Here is a 27,935-nt window from a genome sequence, read left to right as displayed (position 1 = left end):
ATATAATATATAATTATATAAAATAATTTATAGTTGTACAATAATAAACACCGACGTGCACACATACAAATGCTCTAATAACAGGCTAAACAAAATAGTGAAAGGAACTATATTAGTTAAGAGTCATGACTTTAATTTAGGTTAATTTTCGTTTTTTTTAATAAGAGGAGAGTAATATATTCTCTGACACACACACGCACAGGCGCGCGCTGAGCGTGCACAACACAGACACATTGGGTGGTATGGCAGCGACGATACATTCTTAACTTTCTGTGTGCAGAGCATGCACTCAAACTTTATTGTTAATCATGCGTGACATGATGAAAGCATTAGTTATAAAAATACAAAAAAAATATATATTTATTTAAAAATATATTTTTTTAAAACTACATTTGAATGTCAATTTTAGCATTCGAATGTTATTAATTTTTTTCACATTCGTCTATTCGAATAGCGAAATTCGTTCTGACAGCCCTAATACACAACGGGAGTGATTTATTTTGTGAGATTAGTTCACATTAATTTAAACTCCTGTTTGTGTTATGAGTATATGCACACTGAGGACGATACAGAGGCGATGAAGCAATGTAATTTTCTTTTCTTTTTTATGTTTCAGATGTGAATAACATCATTCACCTGTATTAATGAGGCATCACCAAAAACAAGTTTGATGTGTCGATTTATTGTATCGTTTAAATCACTCCTGGTGTGTAATGACCTTTATTGGGACCTCACAGGATGAACAGCGAGTAAATCTTAATATAATGCATAATCAAAGATTATGCATTATATTAAGATTTACTTTTGGACTTTGTATGCCTTTTTTATTATTGGTAGGACAGGCTGACAGGAAATGGGGAGAGATCGGGACTCAAATCCGCGACGCGCTGTTAGGCTATTTTATTAACACTTCAGGATACTAGTCATACTACAATAGATAAATACAGTACATTTTTCTTTCTTGCTTTCTTTTCAGATCATGTTAAAGAGTAAAGCTTGTTTCACAAAATGTAGAAGGGCTATTCCCCTGTATGAATCCTCATGTGAGTTTTCAGATGTCCACTTTGGGTAAAGCTTTTGCTACAACATGTACACACAAAGGGCTTTTCCCCTGTATGAATCCTCATGTGGTCTTTCATTGTTCCAGCTAGCTTAAAGCTTTTACTACAAAATGGACACGCAAAGGGCTTTTCCCCTGTATGAATTCTCATATGACCTTTCAGACTTGACGTATTGAAAAAGCTTTTGCTACAAACTGTACAGGCAAAGTTTGGCTTTCCTCGTCTATGAATCTTCATGTGCTGCTTTAGAGATTCTTTTATATGGTAACTTTTGTCACATACTTTACAAGAAAACAGCTTTTCTCCCCTATGAGTCTTCATGTGTGTTTTCAGATCTTCATTACAAGTAAAGCTTTTGCTACAAATTGCACAAAAAAAGGTATTTTCACCTCTATGAATCTTCATGTGTGTTTTCAGAATTCTCTTACTAGAGTACCTTTTACTACAAAATGAACAATTAAATTCCACAGTAACTGGCTTCTTCCCTGAATGAATCTTCACATGGTCTTTCAGATTTGATTGGACAGCAAAGGTTTTGCTACAAACTGTACAAACATAAGGTTTTTCCCCTGTATGAATCCTCATATGTATTTTCAGATATCCTGCTTGCCTGAAGCTTTTACTACAAATTTTACAAGCAAAGGGCTTTTCACCTGTATGTATCCTCATGTGTACTTTCAGATGGCTTTGGCAAACAAAGCCTTTGCTACAAACTTTACAACCAAATGGGGTTTCCCCTGTATGAATCCTCATGTGTGGTTTCAGATATTCCTTTTGTGCAAAGCGTTTGCTACAAACTGAACATGCAAAGGGCTTTTCACCCGTATGAACCCTCATGTGTTTGTCCAGATGGTCTCTGCAAACAAAGCGTTTGCTACAAACTGTACAAGCAAAGTTTTTCTTTCCAGTTTGACTCCTCATGGATGGTGTTTGTTTTGATGATTTCAGGTTCAGGGACAGCTTGCTGCTCAAAGACGATCTTGGGCCTTCAACGTGTTGTGTCTTGTGTGATTTTAGAGTGTTTAAAACTGACTCATCATCCCTGTTCTCCCACTCATCACTGTCTTCAGTGTCAGATTCAGAACTGTGTGAAGAGAGGTGCTGGTCATCACTAGTTGGTTCTGATGGTACCCAGTATTCTATATAAGCTTGTGTTTTCATGTGTTCAGTTGAGGTGCTGGCTGGAGGCTCTGTCTCTCTGTCTTTATTATCAGCTTCACTCTTCACTGCTAATAATGTCAACGTTGACCAACTACACTCCTCTGTTGTAAGAAGTACCTCCTCCTGTTCCTCTTTAATCTGTGGATGTTCTAGTTTCACCTGGACCGAACTGAGACTCATTTCCTGCTGTTCCTCTTTAATCTGTGGAGGTTCTAGTTTAATTTGGACCAGACTGGGAATCCTTTCCTGCTGTTCAGGGGAAAACTCCTCTTTACACACAGGAAGGAATTGGAGACCTAGAGGGAGGAAAGAGGATGTAACATCAAAAAGAGCAACTAAATGTGTTTTCTGATTTGATATAATAGATTCTCCAAGTTACTGATTTATTTTGTAAAGATATTTCATAATTGTCTCTCACGTCAACGACCCATGTTCTACTTTGAGAACCACTGGTTTATTGAAATTCCCCCAAACAGATTACAATGCCTAAAGTCAAATGGTTACTTCATCATTAAAAATCTTCATTTATCCGAGTTCAGATGTCAAGAGTCTCCAAAGACCCTTATAGTTCTGAGCACGGTTAAAGGTGATAAGTGATAAGTGATAGTGATAAATAGCTTTATATTCCTCTAGAAACAAGGGGCCAGCTTCTAAGTTGTAAATTGAGGCTGTATAAGAAGTGACAGTTCATATGAATGGCCTTGAGTCTCGCTGTTTTATCCCTGCTGGTGTCAGAAAGAATTAGGCACCATTCAAGCAGATGGGTTTTTGCCAAACTTGATTGTATTACCTTAATAAACATTCTCATAAATACTATATGCTTCCAGTCGCAGGTTTAAAGTCTTCTTTCAATCATCATGATATGCGTTTTGGTAAATTGGTCTCATTCATTTGTCACCTGACAGGGGGGAGATTCCCCGGTAGGACGTAGCAACACGTTATTCCAACCATAGACATATAAAGGTAGACGCCTCCTTCGTCTCTGAGGCATTGGTATCTCGGACGCCATTTAGAGTAGGAAAGCTTCCGCGCGTGTCACAGAAGGGGGTGTTCGGTAGGCCAATCAGAGGCAGATGGGGGCGGGTATTTTTGTAAGAGCCAGCCGCGCAGCAAAAGTCAGTTAGACGCGCTGTGATTGGCCAGTAGTCAACGCGCTGTGATTGGCCAGTAGTCAACACGAGGTGAGTGCTGTGATTGGCCAGTAGTCACTTTGAGTGTCAGCTTGCCTACTCTAAAATGGCGGCCGCGATACCAGTTGCTCCAACGAACTGCAGAGGCCAATGAGGTATCTAGGTTTCTATATCTATGATTCCAACCAGTTCCCTTCCCCTCCATCAGGCACCCCAGCTGTCATGGGGGAGGCGGTATAGTGACCAGGATTACTACATGTTTTTGTGAGGGTATTAATCACCTTAAAGAAAAGCAGCAGTATGTGCTCAATTGTGTTTATATAAGATGTTAGTCTTTTCAAAGTCAATATTTTGAGCTGTGCAATATGCCATTCCTCCACACACTTGAGTTTGATTAATCCATTGCGCAGGAAATCAAGAAAGGATTACAATAATGTAACATTCTCTATCATGAATAACATGTGGATGCTAATTTTTATTATATGTGTATTAAATAATGCAATCAATAAAGCTTATAATGCAAACTTCGGAATTTATCCGACATTAGACTATGATTCCTCAGAGCGGCTGCAGAGTCATTACAACGCACTTCTGAATTGTCAATGTGATTGTCATTTTGGATGTGATTGTCACATTGTTATAATTCTAAGATCTCTATAATCTGTGAAGTGTCTATGTTCATTCGGTGTATCAATCATGTTTTTATTATCCCTATGTTATGTGTCAAATATAAAGTGTGTTACAAATAAAATGTATTATTATTATCCCTCTATCAAACGTTATTAAGTGGAAAGCAAGTGTCGGGACTTGTCAGTCAGTAGTGTGCTTCGGACCTGCTCTGCTGGAGTGACAGCATAATCGATTTGACCTGCTTTTAAGCAGCTGCACTGGCATCAGTGGCATGATGTAACTAATTATTTGGGCGCACCTATGTAAGATTCCAATAGCACTACTGCATTGCATTGCATTTTAGAAAGGGTCCCCAGTACCCCTCCTAGCAGCCAACCAGAGAGCTCTACCTACTCTCCGGCAGCCCAACGGTCGGGAGCCGACAGAGCATGTTTGGTCGGCTTTCAACGCTTCCCTACAACTTACGACCCAACGCGACAGTGTACACACCACCCATTCGACAACAGATTTTCGGCCACAGACGCTTTCCAAAGCTTTCCGCCAACGACGTCGGTGCGGTGGAGAGCGCCTTTAATACTGTTCTATCTCAGCCAGGACCGGACTGGGACTTTTTTTTGTTGGGGTGGCCCAGCGGACCACCGGGCATTTGCCCGGTATGCCAAATGGCCAGTCCGCCCCTGATCTCAGCTATCATAGACAGTCTGTCTATCTGGAGAAGACGATGTGTCATATATCCTTGAGTAGCTAAGATAAAAATAATAATAATAATCTGTCACTTTCTGTTTATAGAAGTCATCAATGTGTTACCTTTTTTTCCTCTGTGTATTAATGAGCATGTGCTGTCATGGTATGTCATGGCTTGACCGTAAAGTAAACTTCTTCTGATCAGTGTTTAGATCTATTATGTATTGCGCTTTTTGTGCAGATCCAAGTGTGTCACTCACAGCCTGTCTCAGTGTCAGTGCAGTAGTTGTTGTCCTCAGCGGTGAAGATGGGAGGTGTGCAGGCAGCAGTCCTCCAGGGGGCAGCAGAGCCTAAGTCCTGACTCAAGGCTACTGAGTCGATGTGCTGCTGAGGCCACATGCTGTGACTGGATAGATGACCATCATTGGTAGGCATCTGGAAATGTGGAATACCCCATAAATTAGAGCTATATCATCAGTAAAATAAATTGAATTGCGCCGTCTCAAGAGGAAAAAAAACAAACAATAAACAACTTTCAACCTGTGATCCCTATTTTAGTTAGTGTGGGCAACACAATGTAGTACTTGGGCGACTTTAATATTATTTATCCACAAGTTTCCAGCGGAGCGTGGGCGTCAGTTCCGGTTGTAGGCTATACATATGCGGTGTCTCCGCCGGATATGTCCAGGCCTGTGCATAGGGCCTGTGCCCCAGTAAATTCCCACGGAATTTACTGGGGCAAATCCCCAACAGGTGGATAGAGTAACCCCAAAAGTTTGCAGCGTTTCCCACAGTTTTAGCAGCATACACTCGAGCCATATGTCAAATCGACCGGCTGTAATGACACAACTCCCTATATAGGCCAAGCCTATTTGCATCTGTATAGATTTTGAATTTTCTTCAAAACACACTTTTGATCCTCCTCCTACAGATTTTGTCCATATCTCACACATTTTTTTTTACAAATGATCTCTGGAGCTATGCGGTAAACATATACAGGCGTAATTTTGATGGTCCCAACCAGTCGTCCGTAATAGGCTTCTGTACTGGTAAAAAAGGGTACGTGAGAACCCCTCTCCCACTGCTCACGCCTGCAAATTGTGTTTATTAGTTTCCCGAAAACTGTTTATAAACAGTATTAATATCTAAACATGGCTTATAGATAAATACAGTTATCAGATAAATACAGAGAGAGAGAGAGAGAGAGAGAGAGAGAGAGAGAGAGAGAGAGAGAGAGAGGCGTTTTGAGGCTCTGGACAAAAACGGCTCTTTTGATTGTAAAGGTTGCCTACCCCTGGGTGTGGTTTCAATCTTTGCACATGTTTATTCATCAAAGAGTATGAGTGACATAGAGCAAGTGAGATAGTCAGCGGTTCTCAAACTTTTCACACAGAGTACCACCTCAAATAAGATTAGGCTCTTCTGGTAACAGAAGAGCCTAATCTCTCATTTGTTTATGACATTCCACATGCAAATACTCACAACATAAGGCTGAGGTTCATCGTGCGACAAGTCCATTGGCAGGTTCTCCTCCGCTCTTCTAGAAGTGGTTGTGCTTCTTGTTGCTACCGGCTAAAATAAAACATAATTAAAGACATATTGAGTGTCTAAAATGTGCTGTAATACACAATACATTATTTATTCATAAACTTGCAGAAAGAAAAACGAAAGTGTGACATTTAATCACAGATTTATATATTGATATATCAATCACACACATACCCTTTGAATATGAGCTGGGAAGTTGAAAATTGTTGGCACAACACCATCTTTAAGCCGAACAGTCTGCCCCGTCCTGTCAAAGTCCTCACCCTTGAAGTGTTCACTGCAGAGCAGTGTCCTGCTAGAGGACACAAAACCGTCCCTTCTCAGGGCAAGTTCCCACTGCCTCCTCCTCTCTCCGGTTTTGGGAAACCTTAGAAACATGAGAAGGTAGCCATATATATATAAATTATTATATATACACTTTCTGTTTATAGAAGTCATCAATGTGTTACTTTTAATATTATTATATTATTTTCCACCCTTCTTTCCTTTTAAGGGTAAGGACAAAAATACACATCTAAATTATCATATTTTTGGGGTACTTTAATGTATGTATGTATGTCAACTTTAAGAATAAGACAACCACACTAAGAGTTATAAAAGGCTGTCCAAAAGAAACATTCAATAATTGTGTAAACAAATGGAAGCAACTTATTCTAAAAAGCCTGGGTCAACAACAATCTTGCAATACTATTATCTCACATAGCCCCGCTGTTTCTGTATAGCTGGACTTGTATTGTACATACATCCACTAAGTAACTAAAGAATATCCTAATAGTCATAATATTGTCATATCTTACTTGTGAAAGGTGATTCCACGGGTTCTTGTTTCAAGATTACGGCGATTAGAGCATCCGGAGGCTGCACAAAAATCAGGCATCTTCACTGGTAGGCGTACTTCTGTAAACACAAAGCCAGCAATTTCCTGTATCATGATGTATCTAAATGTAAAACGTTTTTAATAAGCCAAACCGCTTGGAAGAAATCATGTGCAACTTAATTTATGCTGAAAAGAAAGAGCAGTTCTGCCTCTCCCACTGGTGTAAAGTTGCTGGGTAAACTTTGTAATAATAGGTCTCCCTCTCCCTCTGCAGCCTCTGTTATTAGCCAGCTAATAAATACAACAATCCACAAAGATTGTCATTTAGACCAAATATTAGGTCGTCATAAAACCTATATAATAATTGAATATCTCGACTGTGGTCTCAGCCTTGATAACTTGCGCAAGTAGCCGTGACACACAACTATGCTGCACGATTATGTCGTTTTTCGAAAAGCTGCAATTTCAACATGTCCAAGCATCCTGTATCATAGCCATGCTAATAACGTTTATAATAAACCAAACCGTTTGTAAATCAGTCAAGATTTCAGCGAGTTAAAGAGTATTTTTGTTTGTGCAGATCACTCGCCTTACACCGGCTACCATAGAGCGTACCAGAGTAGTTGACTGTGGCAAGATGGCCGCGGTATGAGCTACGCTGGGGACGTCCCCTTGAGCCATCTATTCTTTCTTGAAACACAAGGACAATAAGTTGACGCTTATATCCCAAGGCCATAATACGTTCCACCACAGACAGACACACACACACACACACACACACACACGTCATTAACGGGCCACTTCTTTACATTGAATGTGGGAAGTAACGTTTTAAAACACTCACTCACATGCCACATGCACCCACAGTGGGACTGCTGCTACTCTCTCCGTTATGCATATCGTTCAACCGGCAAATAGCTCTGAACGTGAACCATGAACTTGGGTAGACTAATTTGTATGTTGGTCTCATCAGTCATCATCCATATTGTTGCTGTTGAAATTACTGCCATCAAAAATACATGGGAAGGAAGACGCGACTGTAATTTCTCAGACACTGTTTTTCATGAACTGATGTAGGAATTGAGTAAAACTTTTGCAGGTCAGTTGGAAGTGTACAGGGTGGTATGTGGTCAAAATCGAAACGTGAGAACTTCTTTGACATTTGCTTTTTACTTACTTTCTATTTTATTTTTTATTTTTTTGCACAATTTAAAACATGTTATGACAGGGGTATGTGCATGTTGCACAATTGGCTCAAGTGAGCCGCACTTGGGGGATCCATGCTCTATGCCCTGGTTCTCAAATTGTTCAGGCGGCAAATCATATTTGAACTGGGGATCCCCCAACCTGACAATTCCACTTGAAATTGTAGGAGTTCAGGCATTACATTTAGTTATGGTTCCACAGATATAAAAGGCGAGGTGTTGAGAGCATGTAGATCGGCTATTTTCACAACTTTTGTCTCTTTCTTGGGTAATATGTGACGATTTGGCCAATGTTTGGCCATTAAAAAAAATAGTAGTATTGTAGTAGAGTGAGAGACATAGTTCTATTTGGCATTATTGTAACGGTTTTAATTAATTGAATTGAGAGGGTGAAAATGTAGGTTTTCCCCCTAATTAGTGACACAGGTATTATAGCAGAGGTCAAGAGCTTTCCAAATCAGCTGACCCCATGTCTGTAACACGTTGTGTTCCATAGAATAGAACCCCTAACATTAGCATGTACCACTATTTCCAGACTCGCATCAAAATATTCACCAGAGTTGGAGCATATAGATACATATAGGAATTAGCATTTGAATACGATGGCTTCCATATTTATTTGAGCCTGAGAGACTGCTCTGTTGTTGTTGATAATGTCTCTTTGGCCAGCAGAAATAATCCTTGTAGAAATAATGTAACACACAATGTAGCTCTATAAATAGCTCTATATTCTGATAGTACTCATTGCTATAGAGTGTTTGTTCAGGAAAAGGAGTCTCCCATGTCACTCCAGCTCTTTATTAAACAGAAAATGCATTTACAGTGCTCTCTCCTGATTGGCTTAAATGTTGTCACCTACCTGAAAATGTACTGTTTACTAAAGAGCTGGAGAGACCCCTGTGACCGAAACGCCTCTGTACTGTAGTAGCTGTAGAATACAACTCTCGTAGACGTATTTATGATTCTGACGTTTTCAATCTACGAGAGTTGTAGGGTTCACCCCCCATGGACACAGGGACTTTCAGCACTATACCCCGTAGACACTCCAAACATGTACAAATTGAAAATAAAGGTGCTTACCCCCACGCCCCAAATGTTAACTCTCGCTACGGGGTAGTAGTTTAATGTAATAATCCATATCTTTCAATAAAGAAGTGTTTTAATGCCGTCTGTGGCCGATTCTGTCGGAAGTTCCCAATGGGCGGTAGTGACGCGCCCCATCTGGTGAAACCCGGAATTACTCAATGTAAACAGGAAGTAAACGAGGGTGAAAAAATGGCGTTCGGCCACAGACGGCATTAAAACACTTCTTTATTGAAATATATGGATTATTATATTAAACTACTACCCCGTAGCGAGAGTTAACATTTGGAGCGTGGGGGTAAGCACCTTTATTTTCAATGTGTACATGTTTGGAGTGTCTATGGGGTATAGTGCTGAAAGTCCCTGTGTCCATGGGGGGGTGAACCCTACAACTCTCGTAGATTGAAAACGTCAGAATCATAAATACGTCTACGAGAGTTATATTCTACAGCTAGATGCGATGTGGCGAAAAGGGTAAACAGCGGACCCTTTGCGGCCGTCCTACCGATTCCGGGAGACCTCGCAGTGGAACCTCATCTCGGAGCTATAGCGGAGTGAGAGGTTCTTAATGGAGCTAGTCCGTTAGCCAGTTCTCACCACAATACAGCAAACACACAACACGTCTGTCATCTCATAATAGACTATATTATGTACAAGTAATGAATCAATAATAGAAGCATGACAATACATTCCCACACTTAAACCCAATAAAGCCTGGAACACAATACTGTACCTGAAAAGAGAAAATAAAGTGAATCAATGCAGTTTGCAGACAGAGACAGTAGACACACAGAGCTGCTGTGCAGGGACTGAAAACATCGAGACATCACATTACCCATCATGCAACAATACCAAGACATAACTAATCAATCAAACATGAGCATGAGCTGATACTGAATAAATTATGACATGAAACTTCACACATACAATGTATTTATCCCGTTGGATAAATAAAGATCACAATAAATCAGGGGTCTTTAACGTTTTCAGGCCAAGGACCCCTTGGCTGAGAGCGAGATAAAACAGGGACCCTCATTATATATCGCATAGATTTTTTTTTCTCCATAGATTTCATAGGCAGCTTCATAGACTTGTTTCACAGCACTATCATGTTGGATTCATGTTGTATTTCCAGACATTTAACCATGCACTTAAACAATACTTAGTATACCTGACCTTTCACTCTGTACTTAGCCTGCTCTTTTCCCCCCTATACTAAACCACTCGCGCTGCGAGGCGTTGTGCGCTTGTAGATCTGCTATTTTCGGCTAAAGTTCTCCTCAGAATAGGGATGCTTGGTTTAAGTGGTTAATGTAAAAATCACACAAAGATTTGGCGGACCCCCTGTAGTAACTCTGAGGACCCCCTTGGGGTCCCGGACCCCCTGTTGAAGACCTCTGCAATAAATTATCAGGGAGCATGTGTGGAAAGAACAGCATAAAGTAATCAAGTAGGCTACTAATTTTCATTTAGATCGGTTTGCTGAAAGATTTAAGCGACACAAATTGCAATCGGTTTGGGTCTCTGTTTATAGTGATTGAGGTGTTTGTTTGTATGGAACATGTTTATTCTGTTTTAATTTTTAGATAGATTGGGAAAAATTGAAAATTAGGCTCCTGCTCCTTGTAGATGTAAACCCAGCTTGTGTTCTGTTTTCTCCTGTGTGATTGTGCCCCCTAGTGGGCTGCGTTCATTACTGCATGGATAATCATGCATACCTCAATGCTCGAGTGAAACACTTCACTGCAGCCAAGTGTTTCATTCTGTTCTCTGGTCTATTTACAGGAGCCTAAAACTTAGTCATATTGGTAGACATTGCCTTCAGGCATGTATCAGTTTCGGTTATCTAAATCACATTGATTTAGACAGCATTGTCAAAGCTCAAAGTTGAGGTGTAACTGCAGAACATTGTAATAATATACATATTACAATGTAGGCCACTGTATGTAGATTTTAAAATAGTAAAATACTCCATCTTTGATGCAAACATGATTTGGTTTAAAAGGTACTGCCTGTTTTTCCACTTATGTCTTCATAAGGGCAAATCATTTTATAAAACTACTAATACTACAAGTCAAATTTTGGCAGTGATTAGTGAATGCATATTTGTTTGCATGGAGGCTGCTGTGATGCTATATTATCCTCTAGGAGGTCAGTGATTCTCGGATGGTCCAGATGTGCTTTGGGAGGTATCAAGAAGACTCACCTCAAAACCAACTCACCTCAGAGGTAGGAATACTCACCCCGGAAGACTCACCTCAGAGGTAGGAATACTCACCCCCAAGATTTTCGGGGGGTAGGAACACTCACCCCATGACCTGAGAAAACTCACCTCGGAAGACTCACCTCAGAGGTAGGAATACTCACCCCAATGTTTAAAAAAAGGTAGATCTACCGGCTTGTGAGCTTTCCATTTTCACAGAATGCTTTCATAATGTGAGCTTTCCATTTTCACAGAATGCTTTCATAATGATGTTTAATCCATATCTGGATTAATCCATATCTGGATTAAATTCTTTCTTTGAAGGTATAGAATTAATAAAGTGCTTAAATAGTGCTTTAAATACAAGGTAGATTTCATCAGAAAAGGTAAAAAGGTAGATCTACCGGCTTGTGAGCTTTCCATTTTCACAGAATGCTTTCATAATGTGAGCTTTCCATTTTCACAGAATGAATGAAAGGTAGATTTCATCAGAAAAGTGAACAAGGAATGCAAATAGCAAATAGCATGGTCATTTGCTATGTGTCTCCAGCTCCACACCTTGCCCCATCCACCTATTAGATATCAAACAATGAATCATTAAGTGGAATGGGATATTAGTGTTAAGTGGTCAACCCCCCTCCTCCCCTTCACTCCTGTGCCCCCATCAAACAAACAAACAAACAAACAAAGGTAGGAACCCAGAGAAATGAACATTCCAATGTCAATGTATGTTGTTAAATTACATTTAGCTAATTAAAGTGCTTTAAATACAAGGTAGATTTCATCAGAAAAGTGAACATTCCAATGTGTGTAATGCAAACAAATACTTACTTAACAAAGAAAAATGAAGAAAAACTCCAGTGAAGGTAAAACACAGGTATAATGTTTTGTTTTCTGTGTGAACACATTTGTGAGAAAAGCTTTTGGTAAGCATTATTGAACTTTAGTTACTTTAGTTACTATTAGATATACATTTCACTATTGTAAGCATTATTGAACTTTAGTTACTATTAGATATACATTTCACTATAGTAAGCATTATTGAACTTTAGTTACTATTAGATATACATTTCACTATTGTAAAACATGCATTAAACACTTTTCCCTATTTTTACCTAGGATATTTAGTTACCTACTACTTTGCTGGTATAAATGATAACAGCATAGAACATTGCATTGCACACATGCATTGTTTGAGAACTTTAGTTTTTAGAAATATTACTTTTGGTACATTTTGATGCCTTACTCTTTGTGTGTGTGTGTGTGTGTGTGTGTGTGTGTGTGTGTGTGTGTGTGTGTGTGTGTGTGTGTGTGTGTGTGTGTGTGTGTGTGTGTGTGTGTATTTTAAACACAAATATATCATTGAACAACATAATTTGGTAATTCTATACCTTCAAAGACAGAATTTAATCCAGTATGGATTAAACGTGTCTCATTATGAAAGCATTCTGTGAAAAAGGAAAGCTCACAAGCCGGTAGATGTGCCTTTTTTAAAAATACAGACTTGGTGTAGAGGGGAAAGGTTAAACCCACCCACAAAACAAAAACTCACTGTACATTACACCATTGAGTTTTTCTGGGTGAGTTTTCCTACCCCCGGGGTGAGTGTTCCTACCCCCGGGGTGAGTGTTCCGAGGTGAGTTTTCTCAGGTCCTGAGGTGAGTTTACCCACCCCCCGGGGTGACTGTTCCTACCCCCGAGGTGAGTATTCCTTTTTCAGTTGAGGTGAGTTTGTCTTGAGAGGAGTCTTCTTGTATTCGCTTTGGGATTTATTTTTATTTTTTACTCTTTAAACTTGGCATCCCTATTTTGGATATGTCATTAGGCTTTTCCCCCCTCTCCACACATTTTCAAAATAAGCAAAATAGCTTGTAGATCTTTATTTCACTATGAATACATGTCTTAACTTGCCCATTGGTGTTCCTTGGGCACAGAAGGTTTGTTCTCAAAACCTTTTTATGACGGGACCCAATTTTACGGGGCAAATATTGTTGACAACTCACACTTGATTTATAGAGCGATATCAGTTGAAATAAAGCATATTTAAGAATAAATCATACATTGCTATCCTTGAATAGGAACATGTATTAGAAAATACATGTACAACTCTGTGATTCCTGTTGATGCTGTATCTTGTCAACAATGGAGCTATGGAAAATGGTATTTAACTTCTAAATCACTTCGGGGTCATCTACTCAGGCTTTAGTGTGTACCCCAGACAGTTCTAAGTTGTTTGATTCTATACTTAGATTTTTAAATCAGACCCAAAAGCTTCAAACTGAATTTGAAACACTCACTGATAATACATGTCCCCGGTTTTGGTGGTTGATATCGCCATTTTAATATCTGAGGAGGCCATGTTTTGCGATTACTTTTTTCTTCCTATACTTTATGAAAAATGAATACATAAAATAAATGAAAAAGTTATTTAATACATTAATAATTGTCCAATATTTACAGCATCTACAGTACAAGCTCAGAACTACAAGGGTACAAAAGTGTCACAATGCAACCTGCATTCAGTTTGTAGATCTGGTTCTGAAGCAGAACGCTGTAGACCAGTTTAAACAAGTTCATGTCCAACGACACTTTGCAGTTCTTTAATAGAACTTTAAGCAGATCTATAAGTTCACACAAATCACATCTGTGGCACGTTTTGAGCTTATAGAACGGCCATTTTTGGTCTACAGTATGTACAGTATACATCCATCAGGCTTGAATGTCCAAGACAGAAGACTTGATCAAGGTCAGGCCTGACCCAGTAGCTTGTGCTGGTATGGTGTTTCCTGCATCATTTGTAAGAAATTAGCTGGCGAAAACTTCTGGGAACTCAGATTAGTAAGAAATGGACAAGTACATTACTGTGGCAGGCAAACACCAGATGTCTAAGATGGAAAATCATTTGTTGATAGGCAAGACAAAGTATGGATATCTTTGGACCAAGAAATCCTACATATAATTCTTGGAATGTCTGTCTGTCTGTCTAAACATGGTTTTCTCCTCAGTGGGTTGAGCAATTGATCTGAAGTTGCACACGGGCAATCGGGCATACAATCATTACCATGTGCAGACACTCAGGAACGATATTTTTCACTTTTCCCAAATTCAAGCTGTATATTAGTGTTTTTTTTTTACACAGGACTCAAAAAAAAGGAAGCAGCAAACAGACAAGTCTTCAGCTTTCATTAAGCACATGATTCAGATTCGACAGGAGTTAGGGTTAGGTAGGGCTACAGCCAGACCTTTGAACAGTCAAGATCATTTTACGGTCAACTTAATTTGTTTTCATTAAAAAATATATTTAATTATGCTTGCATATTGCTGCTGAAAGCTACCGACATGAAGGAAGACACTAGCATTCGTTTGCATATTTGAAACAAAGGCTGTGTCCTTGGAGGTGTGATACCACAAGTCCTCTTTACAGACAGTGCATCAGGTTCTGGACAAAGTCTACTGCAACAGTTAAAGGTCCATACACAACGCGTGCACATTTATTGTGTGTGATTAATTCACATAAAAAAACAACTCCTTTTTGTGTTGACAGTTACATAGTGCAGCTTTAATCAGCAAATATCTTTAGTAAATTATAGTTATCATTAATTTGCTAGTTTTAACTAAACCTGCACAGGGACTAGCATGACACAGGTGATCACATGACTGACTATAGGCAGTGATAGAAGACGTACTCAGCTTTCTTACTTAACTTTATTTGTATTTAATAATAACGGTAATAACAATAACATCAATGATAATATGGTCCCCAGTTCTTTGCAGATTTTTTGTTACAAACATTTGCATAAACATGAAATATGTCCTCTTACCCATCCAAACAATTAGTAGCATGAGGGTGCCATTAATACGTTTACCCATCCTACCTATCAGGAACAGCGGGTTTCATTAATACAGTGATACATACACTGCTCTTAACACATTCGGTACCAGAATTTTATAATAACAGATTACGTTGAGTGCCAGAAATCTCACAGTTGCGCTGCGCTGTTTAAAGCTCTAGACTCCATGACCAGCAATCCATGTAAACAATGCATGCGTGCACGGTGCTAACGCCTGGAACGATAACACGCGAGTCACAATGGGTAATGTTGGATGACTCTTTTGAATTACGTTTTTTCCATAAACTTTACAGGTAAATGTTTTTTCTTATTTATAAAATCCTCATGTGTACTTTTACATATCTCTTGGAACTAAAGCTTCTGCCACAAACTACAAGTATTATTTGTCTACCGAACGTTTCATCACGTGTCTAAGGCCATCACTTTAAAAATAGCATCTATCACAGACTGTACAAGCAAAGGGTTTTTCCACTGTATGAGTCCTCATGTGTTTCTTCAGATTACCAGTTTCAGTTTTTCTCCTGTATGAGTCCTCATGTGTGTTTTTAACGCACCACTGTGAATAAAGCCTTTGCCACACACTTCACAAGTAAAGGGCTTTTCCCCATTATGAGTCCTCATGTGTCAATTTAGACCAGACTTGTGTCTAAAACATTTGCCACAAACTGAACAAAGACGGGGCTTTTCCCCTGTATGAATCCTTAAGTGTTCTTTCAACGCACCCCTTTGAGTAAAGCATTTTCCACAAACTTCACAAGTAAATGGTTTTTCTTCTTTATGAGTCCTCGTGTGTACTTTTAGATTTTGCTTTTGACTAAAGCCTTTGTCACAAACTTTACAGACAAAGGGTTTTTCAAGATTCCAAGATTCCAAGATTGCTTTATTACGGGGCCAGAGCTCAGCTCTGGACCTGTTTTGTTATTGGCAGTATTCTGTCACTTCTTCTTCTTCTTCTGCCACTTTTCGCAGTTCTGGCTGAACCGTGCAGTCGCTTTTTACGAAACTCGGCCATATGGTAGATGGTCATGAAAAACTATCAAGAAATAATTCTCACAATCTTTCGTCCAAAGGTGGCGCTATAGCACTCAATTGAAAATGGCAACTTTGAACAGGTACAACTCATGCCCTGTTTGACCTACAGCCATGAAACTTGGATACACATATGCGTCTCCTCGTGCTGAACAACTTTCACCCCTGACTTTTGACCTCTGACCTTTAGATCTCCCACCATTTTGAATTATATGAAAAACAGTCATTGGCTCCTAACTTCTGCATTTTTTCACTTATTTGTATAGTGTACCAGTTCCAATTTTGTCTGCTCATTTCTTAGTGTCATCACTTGCAATTTCACTTGTTTAATCTGTATCCTGATTGAGTTCTCTGTCCTGGTTGGATAAAATTGGAAATGAAACTGAAACTGAAACGAAAATGCATTTTCTGTTTAATAAAGAGCTGGAGAGACAAGGAGACTCCTAATACTGAACAATATAGCAATGAGTACTATCAGAATATAGAGCTATTTAACACTTATTTTAACCAAAGCAAATCACTTACCCTACCTTTTAAGTCTGTCTGTGGCTTTTATGAATAATGAACCAATGAAAATTATTAACAAGAGCTTGCAACTAAACAGTAAACCACACATAACGGTTGTACATGTACAAGGTTTCCACCCGACAGTGATATGTTTCTTATATACCATGTTTGATTTGATGGCCCCTCTCTCTTTTCCCATTGAGTTTGAGTTGATGTATTTGTTGGTGTTGGCCGTAAAAGAGTAATGTGTGTGTGTGTGTGTGTGTGTGTGTGTGTGTGTGTGTGTGTGTGTGTGTGTGTGTGTGTGTGTGTGTGTGTGTGTGTGTGTGTGTGTGTGGTCCAAAGATACGGTATAAATACCACAGACTCTAAATAGGTAGAACATCAAGTCAAACAACCTGGAGTCAGCTGCAACTAATCAATATTGGCACTTTTTTTATTATGAAAATATATGGGGGGGGGGGGGGCAGATGCAAACAAAAACTTCTGTTTTTGCATTATTATTGCAAAAACAAAACAGCCAAAACGATACATATCGTCACTAAAACGTAGCGCGATATATATTGGTACACCCCGAATTCATATGACATTTTTACCTTAACTCATTCCGTGGTGTGAGACTCGCTGCCTTCACACTGGAACTCTTTGGTCCAAATTGGAGCATTCACTTCTCCATAGAGTGCCTCCTGGAGGACTGAATGAGGCCCACAGCCTACCTGCCTACAGACTACCTCTGCATCCTGCTGGTCAAAGTCACCTACACACACTGAGACCCACGACTCATTCGACTTCACCTCCACTCTGCCTGAACACAAACTAGTCCCATTCACCAACCTCACAGACTCTGAAGAGAAAGAGAGAGAAACCGCTTTATTACTTCAAAATCATTTTGGATACAACGATGCCATATATAAAAAACTGACGAATGAAAACATGCAAATAGTTAGGGTTAGAAAAAAAAGCTCAAAATGAGTCACACAGACACTTCCACTGGCAGTGGCTCAGGAGGTAGAGCGTCTGTCTCCCCAGTTTGATCCCCAACAGTCATGTTCTACTTGCCCAAAGGTAATGTTCTACTTGCCCAAAGGTCAACATCTACTTGCCCAAAAGGTCCTGTTCACTTGGCCAAAGGTCATGTTGAGTTAACAGAAAAAAATATAATAGCTGTTATTACAAAACAGACACTGAGAGTTTTCTGTCATAGTTGTACAGATAACACAGAGACAAACGGTGTGTGTGTGTGTGTGTGTGTGTGTGTGTGTGTGTGCGTGCGTGTGCGTGTGTGCAAGCACGCGTGCGTACATATACATTTGTGTCCCAGTCCTACACTATATCACTATATACTTCACTATATATGTCGGGACTTTGTAAGTTCCAGAACATTGAAAAAATAGTTTTTTTATACACAGTTTGAATGTTGAAGAAGCTTCTCATTAAAAAGGTTAGTTCCAGGCTCCCTAAATAGACCAAATCTCAAATTGGCTAATGGGAGGGTGGGTGGGTGGAACACGGCCACGTCAATCTGACTCATAACCACAAACAAACTCGATACAGCCATACAGTATATAGGCAGGACCACGTCACGGCCATGTTACTCTAACTCAGACATAACCATAAACCAACCCGATACGCCCATAGAGGCAGGACCACGGCCAAGTCACTCTGACTCAGACAAAACCATAAACAAACCTGACACACCCATATATAGGTAAGACCACGGCCACTTCAGACATAAGCATGAACAAACCCGATACGCCCATATATAGGCATAGGCATGTGACTCTATATTCAGGTTGACGTATAGAAATGGGTTTCCATTCTGTTGAAACGGCAGAGCCACAGTCCAGCACTCTAGTCCCCTCAACATGCATTTGCAATTAGATATATTGGATGTTGTGCTCATGATCATATGCCTTGTAACACATTTTTAAGGCAGTTACAGGCAGCCGTATGAAGTATAAAAACCCTGTTTTCATTGTCACATTACTCGGGAGACCATTTGCACCAACCTTTGTTGTTCCAACAAATAGTGGCATTTTTAGCAATTGTGGCACCCGGTGGAAGTGAAATCACTTTCGGCACTGCGTTGTGTAGACGCCACCTGAGTGATTCAAATTTGTGTGATTCCATACCCAAAGTTTTCATTCATTCATTTATTTTTTACACTTTCATTTTGGCATCCCTATTTTATGTCATTATATGCGAACATTTTAACATTTGTTGTATATTATTCACTATATATATTTTCAAAAATAGCAATAACAGCTCCTCTACAAGCTCACATGCTTGTAGATTGTCTATTTCACTATGAATGCAGGTCAGTCTTGAGATTTTTACTTACCCACTGGTGTGGCTTGGGCACAGAAAGTTTGAAAAGCACTGGGGGCTTGTTTCCATTGTGGTCCTATGTATTCAATTAATCAAGACATAGAGACAGAAATCATCAATATTGTTGCAAGGTCATGGGCCTTCCATGCTCACTGACTAAACATATGTTTTCTCATGCCAATAAAGCCCATTTGAATTTAATTTAATTGACTAATGCCTTTAAGCTCCATCGCACGAGAATAGCAGATGTACAATGTTATCCCAAATCAATGATGTTACCCTGCAAAATAATTAAACCTTTGCTGTGCATTCCATGTATATAATGCGTTATAAACACATCTGCTTATAAGCACTCATGGATTATTGTTTTAAAGATCAATGAGTATTTAAATTGTCATAGCAGTAATTCATTGTAGCAATTAAAATGCATTATAATCACTGTTGTAATGCATAATAGTGGGATTATAACTTTAATAAATGGACATTGAGTGCTTTAAGTAAAGGGGGAAAATATCATTAAACATATGCAATATGGCTTTGCAGCAAGAAACAAACAAAACAAATCCCATCCCTTTCCTCCGTAGAGGATTTAATTATCAGCTATGTCATACAATCCAATGTAGACATACCACTAGGATCCTGGTTGTATAATGATGCTCTATGCTCCTGCATGCATAGTAATAAGTTAGCTGGTTTTGATAAAACTATGTTTAATTTATGATCTCACGTCGACGTCTCTGATTGGTGGAGCACACGCTACCATGGACATTTGTTTAAACGTGTATTGAGGAAATGGATGGGAAATACATTTTCTGAAACTACATCGTTCTAAAAGTGGGTGGTCACACAAAGGTCTATAACAACACAAAACATTGTACATTTATTTTGTATTATTATGTTAATGGTTACTAACAGACAATGCATTCAATACTGGTAGATCTCTGGTACAGTGACTCTCAAAAGAACATGTGCAAACCATGCACTGGGGTTAACATATCGTAAGTAAAAAAGTAACATTTAATGAGAGCGAGAGAGAACTTTCATAATGACGATGAAAAGTGAATCCTACTTTACATGACGTGCCCTCTTTGTAGGCTACACGGGGCTTGCAACTTTGCGTCATTAAAAACATGAATAATAGCTCAGCCAAAGTAGTCTATGGATCCCTATAGAGAGGTTGAAACCACAAAAACACCGGGGATAGTTCAGGGATAGCAGCTAGCAGTGACATTAAAGGGTCAGATACATTATGAACAAACATGAATAAACCATAATTATGTAAGAGATAAAACCTGACAGGGTGATTAGACCCTGACAGGTAGTGGAGGGGTCTTCATTATTTCTTACCAATGACCTGCTCCCCATTGATTATCCCGCTTATTACACAGCTACTTAATAAAGAAATTAGGGATGTCCGATATTATCGGCCTCCCGATATTATCGGCCGATATTAGCATAAAAATCACACCTGTGTGAAGGTAGCGGCGCCTTTGATACATTTTGTCATCAATAAGTGTTTATAATGTGTTTATAGCCACGTGTCACGTGAAGCTTGACCAATCACTTTGTTGACGTGTCTGACCAATCAGAACGTTGACGCAAAAGCCAGGTATAGAGGGCTACCGCTCTATAGCGCCGCTAAAAATTGATATCGGGAAAATATCGGTATCGTTTTTTTGCTTTATAAATAAGTTACAGGAGTTCTTACTGTATATGGTGTGTGTGATATGAAATTTGAGCTTCAACTAATCACAATAATCCCTGCATATATCGGTATCGGTTGATATCGGTATCGGTAATTAAGAGTTGGACAATATCGGTGTATCGGTTATCGGTAAAAAAGCCAATATCGGACAACCCTAAAAGAAATGAATAAATTGACCACACATGGACAAATTCCATCATCAACGACAGGCTTCCCCCCCTTGAGTAAAAAATGAACTATTTCTAGGTGTTTTTAGTTTGTTATAGGGTGGAATTATAATGTATTAAGGCATATAAGGCTTCTTATCCAGGGATCCTTTTAAGAGTTGTATTTTGACCAAGGCATTTGCCACAAACTAGGTATTATCCTGTATGAGTCACCATGTGCAAAGAAAGAATATTTGATTGACAGTTCAAACTGTACTAGTAATGGGCTTATCCCGTGTGAGTCTCCATGTGCACCTTTAGAGCAGAATTTCGATTGAAGCGTTTTTCACAGATTGTACAAGCAAATGGGGTTTCCCCTGTATGAAGCCTCATGTGTGCTTTCAAATGTGGATTTTGGTTAAAGCTTTTCCTACAAATTGTGCAAGTAAAGGGCTTTCCCCCGTATGAATCCTCATGTGTTTTGTCAGATTTCCATTGTGAGCAAAGCTTTTGCTACACATTGTACAAGCAAAGGGCTTTTCCTTAGTATGAATCCTCATGTGTTTTGTCAGATTTCCTTTCTGAGCAAAGCTTGTGCTACAAATTGTACAAGCAAATGGGTTTTCCTCTGTATGTATCCTCATGTGTGCTTTCAGATTTTGAGATTGGTTAAAGCTTTTGCTACAAATTGTACAAGCAAAGGGGTTTTCCCCTGTATGGATCATCATGTGTGTTTTCAGATGTACAGTTTGGGAAAAGGTTTTACTACAAACGGTACAGGCAACTGACTTTTCCCCTAAATGAATCCTCAAGTGTCTGTTCAGAACACCTTTGCGCTCAAAGACTTTGCCACACTCTGTACAACTAAAGCCTTTCTTAACTGTTTGACTCAATGATGTTTGTTTTGATAACTTCACGTCCTGAGACAGCTTGTTGGACAATGTTTGTCCTTCCACATGTACTGTCCTGTGTGATTTCAGTGTGTTTGAAAATGACTCATCATCCCTGGTCTCCCACTCATCACTGTCTTCAGTGTCAGATTCAGAACAATGTGAAGAAAGGAGCTGGTCATCTCTAGTTGGTACCCAGTACTCCATATATGCTTGTGTCTTCATATGTTCAGTTGAGGTGCTGGCTGGAGGGTCTTTGTCTCTGTTTTCATCATCATCTTCACTCTTCACTGCAAGTAATGTCAACGTTGATCCGCTAGCCTCCTCTGGTCTTAGAAGTACCTCCTCCTGTTCTTCTTTAATCTGTGGCGGTTCTAGTTTCACCTGGACCAGACTGGGACCCATCTCCTGCTGCTCCTCTTTAATCTGTGGAGGTTCTAGTTTCACCTGGACTAGACTGGGACTCTGGGACTGGTGTTCAGGGGAAAACTCCTCTTTACCCACAGGAAGGAATTGGAGATCTAGAAGGAGGAGAAAGGAGGTAACTTCAGAGAGAGTAATTCAATGTGTTTTGATATGAAGAGTTCTTTGTTGTTTTTTTCTAACCTTGATTTTTTAATAGTCGAACATTCTTTTATTTTTTATATTTGAATATGGAATATTCGTTGACAGCCTAGCAGTGACATAAGATGTCACTGCTAAAATACATAATATTTTTGCCTTTGAAATAATTGAAAGGCAACAGACTAGACTAGAGTGACGTAATTCAATGTGTTTTGATATGACACAATGGAGTCTCCTACTTACTGATTTGTTTTCCAATTATATTATATTTCATATTCTTTTCAACTTTTGTCCAGCGACACTTCAAAATGCGAATAATAAAGTATGAATTTGTGTTTACATGTACTATTCAACTGTACTGGCCAACATATCAGTGACCAATGTTTCCAAATATACAGAGTTTATTGCAGTGCTTCATTTTATTTATTTATTTCAAGAACACCCAGTTTGGTATGCATTTAGGCCAAAAAATGGTCATTGCATGCACTCCTATGGGCTGGGGCGGTACCTGTCAGCAGGGAGTGTTGGGCGGGAGGAGTAGGACAAAGACCCTACGTCCTACCAGTGGGGTCTCCTCACTGGCAGGTAAGCCAGTAGGAATGCAATGACAATAGGAAGCAATGACAACAAATAATTGTGTGTGGGGAGGAATTAATTGGAGTAACTAAAAGAAAAAGGCGGTAAAAGATTTATTGGTTATCTAAATAAAAAAATATATACTAAAAAGTTTGAACGTTGCTTATTTCATTTCATTATTTTCACACGCATGACTAGCAGGACCCTTTCTAGCCATCCGGTTTATTATGGATATGGAAACAATCTGTGTTTGTGCATGTATACGTGTTGTGAATATTACCAGATACAGATTGGATGCGAGCACTGAGCATTAAAAGCAAGGCTTTGTCTGAAATGTATTTGACAGATTGATACATGTTTATATCCATTACTCAAGTGTAAGATAATGGATAATGGCTATACCATTATCTTCCAGACCACAGAGCCAACAGACATCAGGTGCCTTTGTCTTCGGGGTCATCTTGGGGAATGATCCTTCTGCCTTTTTCAATACCTGCTCCATAAGTAACTTTATTTGTTGTAAATGTTGCAGGTGCATAGTTATTTTATTTGTATGTGTTCATTTTAAGCCATTAATTAGAACTGCCACCAATTTATAGAATCATTAAATCGGCATTCAGTGTTCCCAAGCCTTTGACATCTACAGTTATGGCCTAACCATTTTTATGTTATTTATATTTATTTATATATATATATATATATATATATATATATATATATATATATATATATATATATATGCTCTTTAGCATTGCAAACAATTACTTTCAGTGCAAGTCATACTTCACAATGATTTCCATTATAAACAGTCAGAGGTACTTTATGTACAGCGTTATCTAACTGTTGTTTCTTTGTCCTCTCCTTGTCAAATTGTTTATTTCTGTGTTAGCATGTAACTGACAAGGACCTGTACATTCAAACTCCAGGGGGAAGGGAATCCAGACATGGATAAAATAACATCCTCAGTTTAACCCATCCAGAGTCGGGATCATCTTGGAAGGGAGTGTGGTGATGAATGAACTGGCCCACCTGCCTCAGGCTTTCTGTCTCGGGCTGATTTATGCCCTGCACCTGCCAGATTTAAACAGAGGTCTCCAACCTGCATCTCAGCGCATAGAGCTCAACAATATCTGCACTACTTGGTTTTTCGACAAGAAACACCGTCATTACACCTACGAAAAATATAATCCATACTGTTTGGGTCCAAAAACAACCTCGGTAAGTCACCAGGCTTCACGGTCAGAGTTGGTGACAACGTAATCACAAGTAAAGATGAGGTTGCCTATTTGGGTTATATTTTGGGATAACAAACCTTCCAGTGGGAAAACAATGGCAACAAAAGTGAAACATGAAAGTCAACCAAAGAACAGGATTCTTGGGCAGTATCTCCTCGTTTATCAACACAAGTGCAATAAGGTCTCTAGCTGGAGTCCTCATCCAGTGTCATTTTGACTATGCTTGCACCTCATGGTTCACAAACACCTCCATGTCACTAAAAACAAAACGACAGACCTGTCACAACAACCTGTCCTCAACCCCAGGACTCACCTAACCCCAGCTCACTTTCCTTGGCTGGGATGGCTCAAGGTGGAAGACAGAGTACAGTAAATTGCAAAGGGTCTGGTCTTTAAGATACTTAGAGGAACAGTCCCCATGTACCGTGTAACCACTTCTCTAGAGTGAGAGACGCCCATGGGCACAACACCAGAAGGCTCTTCTGACCTTGTCCCCCCTAGATTCGACACAAACATGGGGAAAGATGCATTCTATTATACTGCCACTAAATGTGGAATGATCTAATGAACAGCCACAAAACTTCTTGATTCCCTATCCACGTTTAGAACTGACCTAAAAACATGGCTGTTCTTAAATTATAAACGGAATTATAAAAAGAGTCAACTCTTTGGGGGTACTCGTTGACTGTAGTAAACATCTTTGACTTTCATATATAAATTTACAGGACTTGAGTGCATATCTTCCTCGAATGTACTCGGCTCTTGACAAAGTCTGTATGAAAATGTATGAGCCCTGAAAAAGCGTGTGTGTGTGTGTGTGTGCGAGACTCACAGCTTGTTTCAGTGCCAGTGCAGTAGTTGTTGTCCTCAAGGGTGGATATGGAAGTCATGCAGGCAGCAGTCCTCCAGGGGGCAGCAGAGCTCAAGTCCTGACTCAGGTCTGCTGAGTTGTAGGAATGAATGCGCTGCTGAGGCCACATGCTGTGACTGAATAGATGACCATCACTGGTAGGCATCTGCTTTATACAGTACACACACACACACACACACACACACACACACACACACACACACACACACACACACACACACACACACACACACACACACACACACAGTAAAAAAAAAAGAGAACATGTTATTATTCCATTTCAACTAGAGCTATGTAGATCTGCTATTTTCACAATATTTATCTGTGAAACCGGGTCAAACTAAATGTAATGCCTCAAGTACTCCTACATTCCAAGTACTTATCAGGGTGGGTAGTCCCCAGTTCATATATGATTCTATTGGGGGTCCCCAGTTCAAATATGATTATTTTGGGGGGTCACAGCCTGAAAAGATTTGAGAACCACTGCATTAAACTACAGTATCTATACAGGATCAGCAAACGGCAATTGAACCTAATCTACTGTACATTAACATTAAACACAAGACAACTATATACATATTACATCCAGGAGTATACTGTTAACCTTTAGCCTGAGTACTGTCAACCTTTAGCCTGACAAATGTGTTCTTTTTAATCAAATCATGCAGTCAGAAGAAGATAAAAAGTACCATAGGTGGCTTTTATTCATTTTGATTTGTATGTATGTATTTTATGAGTAGTAGCCTGATCAGCAGCAGAGCAAAATGTACGTTTTAATTAATTATTCATCTTTGTCTTTATTGTTAGTTAGAACATGCCAAATAAAGTTGTAATTATAAGGCAACTGCTAAATAAGTGCCATAGTACGCTTAAACTTTAAATAGTCACCCTATTATTTGATTATGGAAATAATCGTTAGTTGCAGCCCTAGTAGTCGTGTGTCAAAATATTATACTAATCATACCAAGTGTGAACTAAGTAAGCGGTGCATTTAGAGATTCAAGGGGGGGGGGGGTGTCTCCCCCTTTTTGCCGATTCAGGTTTTGTGCCAGTGATGGGTCGGTCATGAACGAACAAATCAAATGAACTAGTTATTTTTGGTGAACGAAATGATCTAGGTCACTTCCCGAAAAGATCTGTTCAGTCCGTTCAGTTGCAAATGCGATTTTTTATGTGGATTGGTTTCTTTCTTAACTGTACTGCAATTGTATACTTGGTTTACAATTAAATGACACATCTATAACTTCTCTCTTGAGTTGTGTTTTCTTACCTTGAAGCAACATGGACAGGAGGACTCAACCATTATTATTTAGGGAGGTGTGTGAGCATCTGCATACACAAGTCAGTCCCTACTCATAGTAACAACTTGGGTAGACCCCTTTATACTTGGTATGTTCCACTGTCCCCTGGTTAACCTGGCCCTTGATGGCCCTTAACACCCAGCCCCCAGTGATGAGTCATTAGAGAGTTACAACTTAAGACAATGGATGTATCAAGGAACAGAAGTGCTGTCTGGACCCCATTTGACCAACTTTCTGAAACAGAAGCAAAATGCAAACTATGCAAAAAACGTTATTAAAAAGGTGGGTCCACAGGTAACCTGAAAAGACACATTAAAACCCAACATGTAACTGTGCAGTTAGAAGAGGTCAGGCAGGAGGAAGATGGAGAAACCAGCAGCAGTAGCACTGCTTCAGCATCAGCCAGAAGCAGTAGTGGTCCTGGTCCCAGCACTGCTGCTACTTCAGCCAGCAGTTCTGCTGCTCCAGCAAGCAGTACCAGCACCACTGCAGCTGCAGGGGCAACAGGTGCAAATCCCAGGGCCTATTGACCCAGTGAGGCAAAAGAGAATGGATGATGGGTTGGCAAGAATGGTTGCACGTGATTTACAACCATATTCAATTGTTGAAGACATCGGATTCCGTGATTTTGTGAAGGAAATCAATCCAAATTATGTCTTGCCAACCCGGAAAATGTTGTCAATCAAAATTGTTCCTGATTTGTACAGGAGGACATTTGAGAAAGTCCAAGACTGCGTGTCTAACCATAGACTGCTGGACATCCAGAACCACTGATAGCTACATGTCTGTGACTTGTCACTTTGTCAATGAGGACTTTGAGATGGTCTCCTTCCTGCTGGACTGCTTTGCGAAGAGAGACACACAGCTCAGCATCTGGCAAAATAACTTCTGCGGGTCGCTGTTGAGTGGAACATTGAAGACAAAGTTGCTGCCTGTGTTACTGATGGTGCTGCCAACATTGTGAAAGCCATGGGGCCCAAGACAGGAGGAACAACAGGATGGAACCATGCAATTTGCTTTGCCCACATACTGAACCTCATTGTACGCAAAGGCATTGATACGTTCAAAAATACAGTGGACAAGGTCAAAGCCATTGTGCAATATTTCCACAAAAGCAACAAATAAACTGAAGGAGCAACAAAACAGCTCAGGGATTACAGAACTGTCTCTCAAGCAGGAGTGTCCAACTCGTGGAATTCCACTTTCCACATGTTGAGAAGGATGCTTAAAACCAGAGAACCAGTGATCATCACCATGACCTTGCTGAATGCAGAACTGCCCATCCCATCACCAGAGGAGTGGGAGGACATGCAAATAGTCTGTGACATCCTGAAGCCCTTTGAAGAAGTCACAGTTGAGCTTAGTGCTGAACGGTATACGTTTTTAAATATTATTGTATTGTCATGTTCT

The 27,935-nt window shown here is 39.6% G+C and overlaps 1 protein-coding gene across 1 annotated transcript in view; it reads right to left on the bottom strand.

Moving 5' to 3' along the window:
• Window positions 1-902: 902 nt before the first annotated feature.
• LOC311043260 (uncharacterized protein) overlaps window positions 903-27,935 on the bottom strand; it is a gene marked incomplete at its 5' end in the record, with an annotated part of 41,577 nt that continues 14,544 nt past the window's right edge. Inside the window, 2 exons of the mRNA XM_084054436.1 lie at window positions 903-2,518; window positions 4,927-5,101. Of these exons, the coding sequence (XP_083910562.1) occupies window positions 1,020-2,518; window positions 4,927-5,101 (1,674 nt within the window). The 3' untranslated portion in view covers window positions 903-1,019. The remainder of the gene's footprint in view (window positions 2,519-4,926; window positions 5,102-27,935) is intronic.

The sequence above is a fragment of the Gymnoscopelus microlampas genome (genome assembly GCF_963454915.1).
Source record: "Gymnoscopelus microlampas genome assembly, chromosome: 4".
In the NCBI taxonomy this organism is placed as follows: domain Eukaryota; kingdom Metazoa; phylum Chordata; class Actinopteri; order Myctophiformes; family Myctophidae; genus Gymnoscopelus; species Gymnoscopelus microlampas.
The sequence above is the reverse complement of the archived record's forward strand: the minus strand, read 5'-3'. Positions and strand labels throughout refer to the sequence as shown.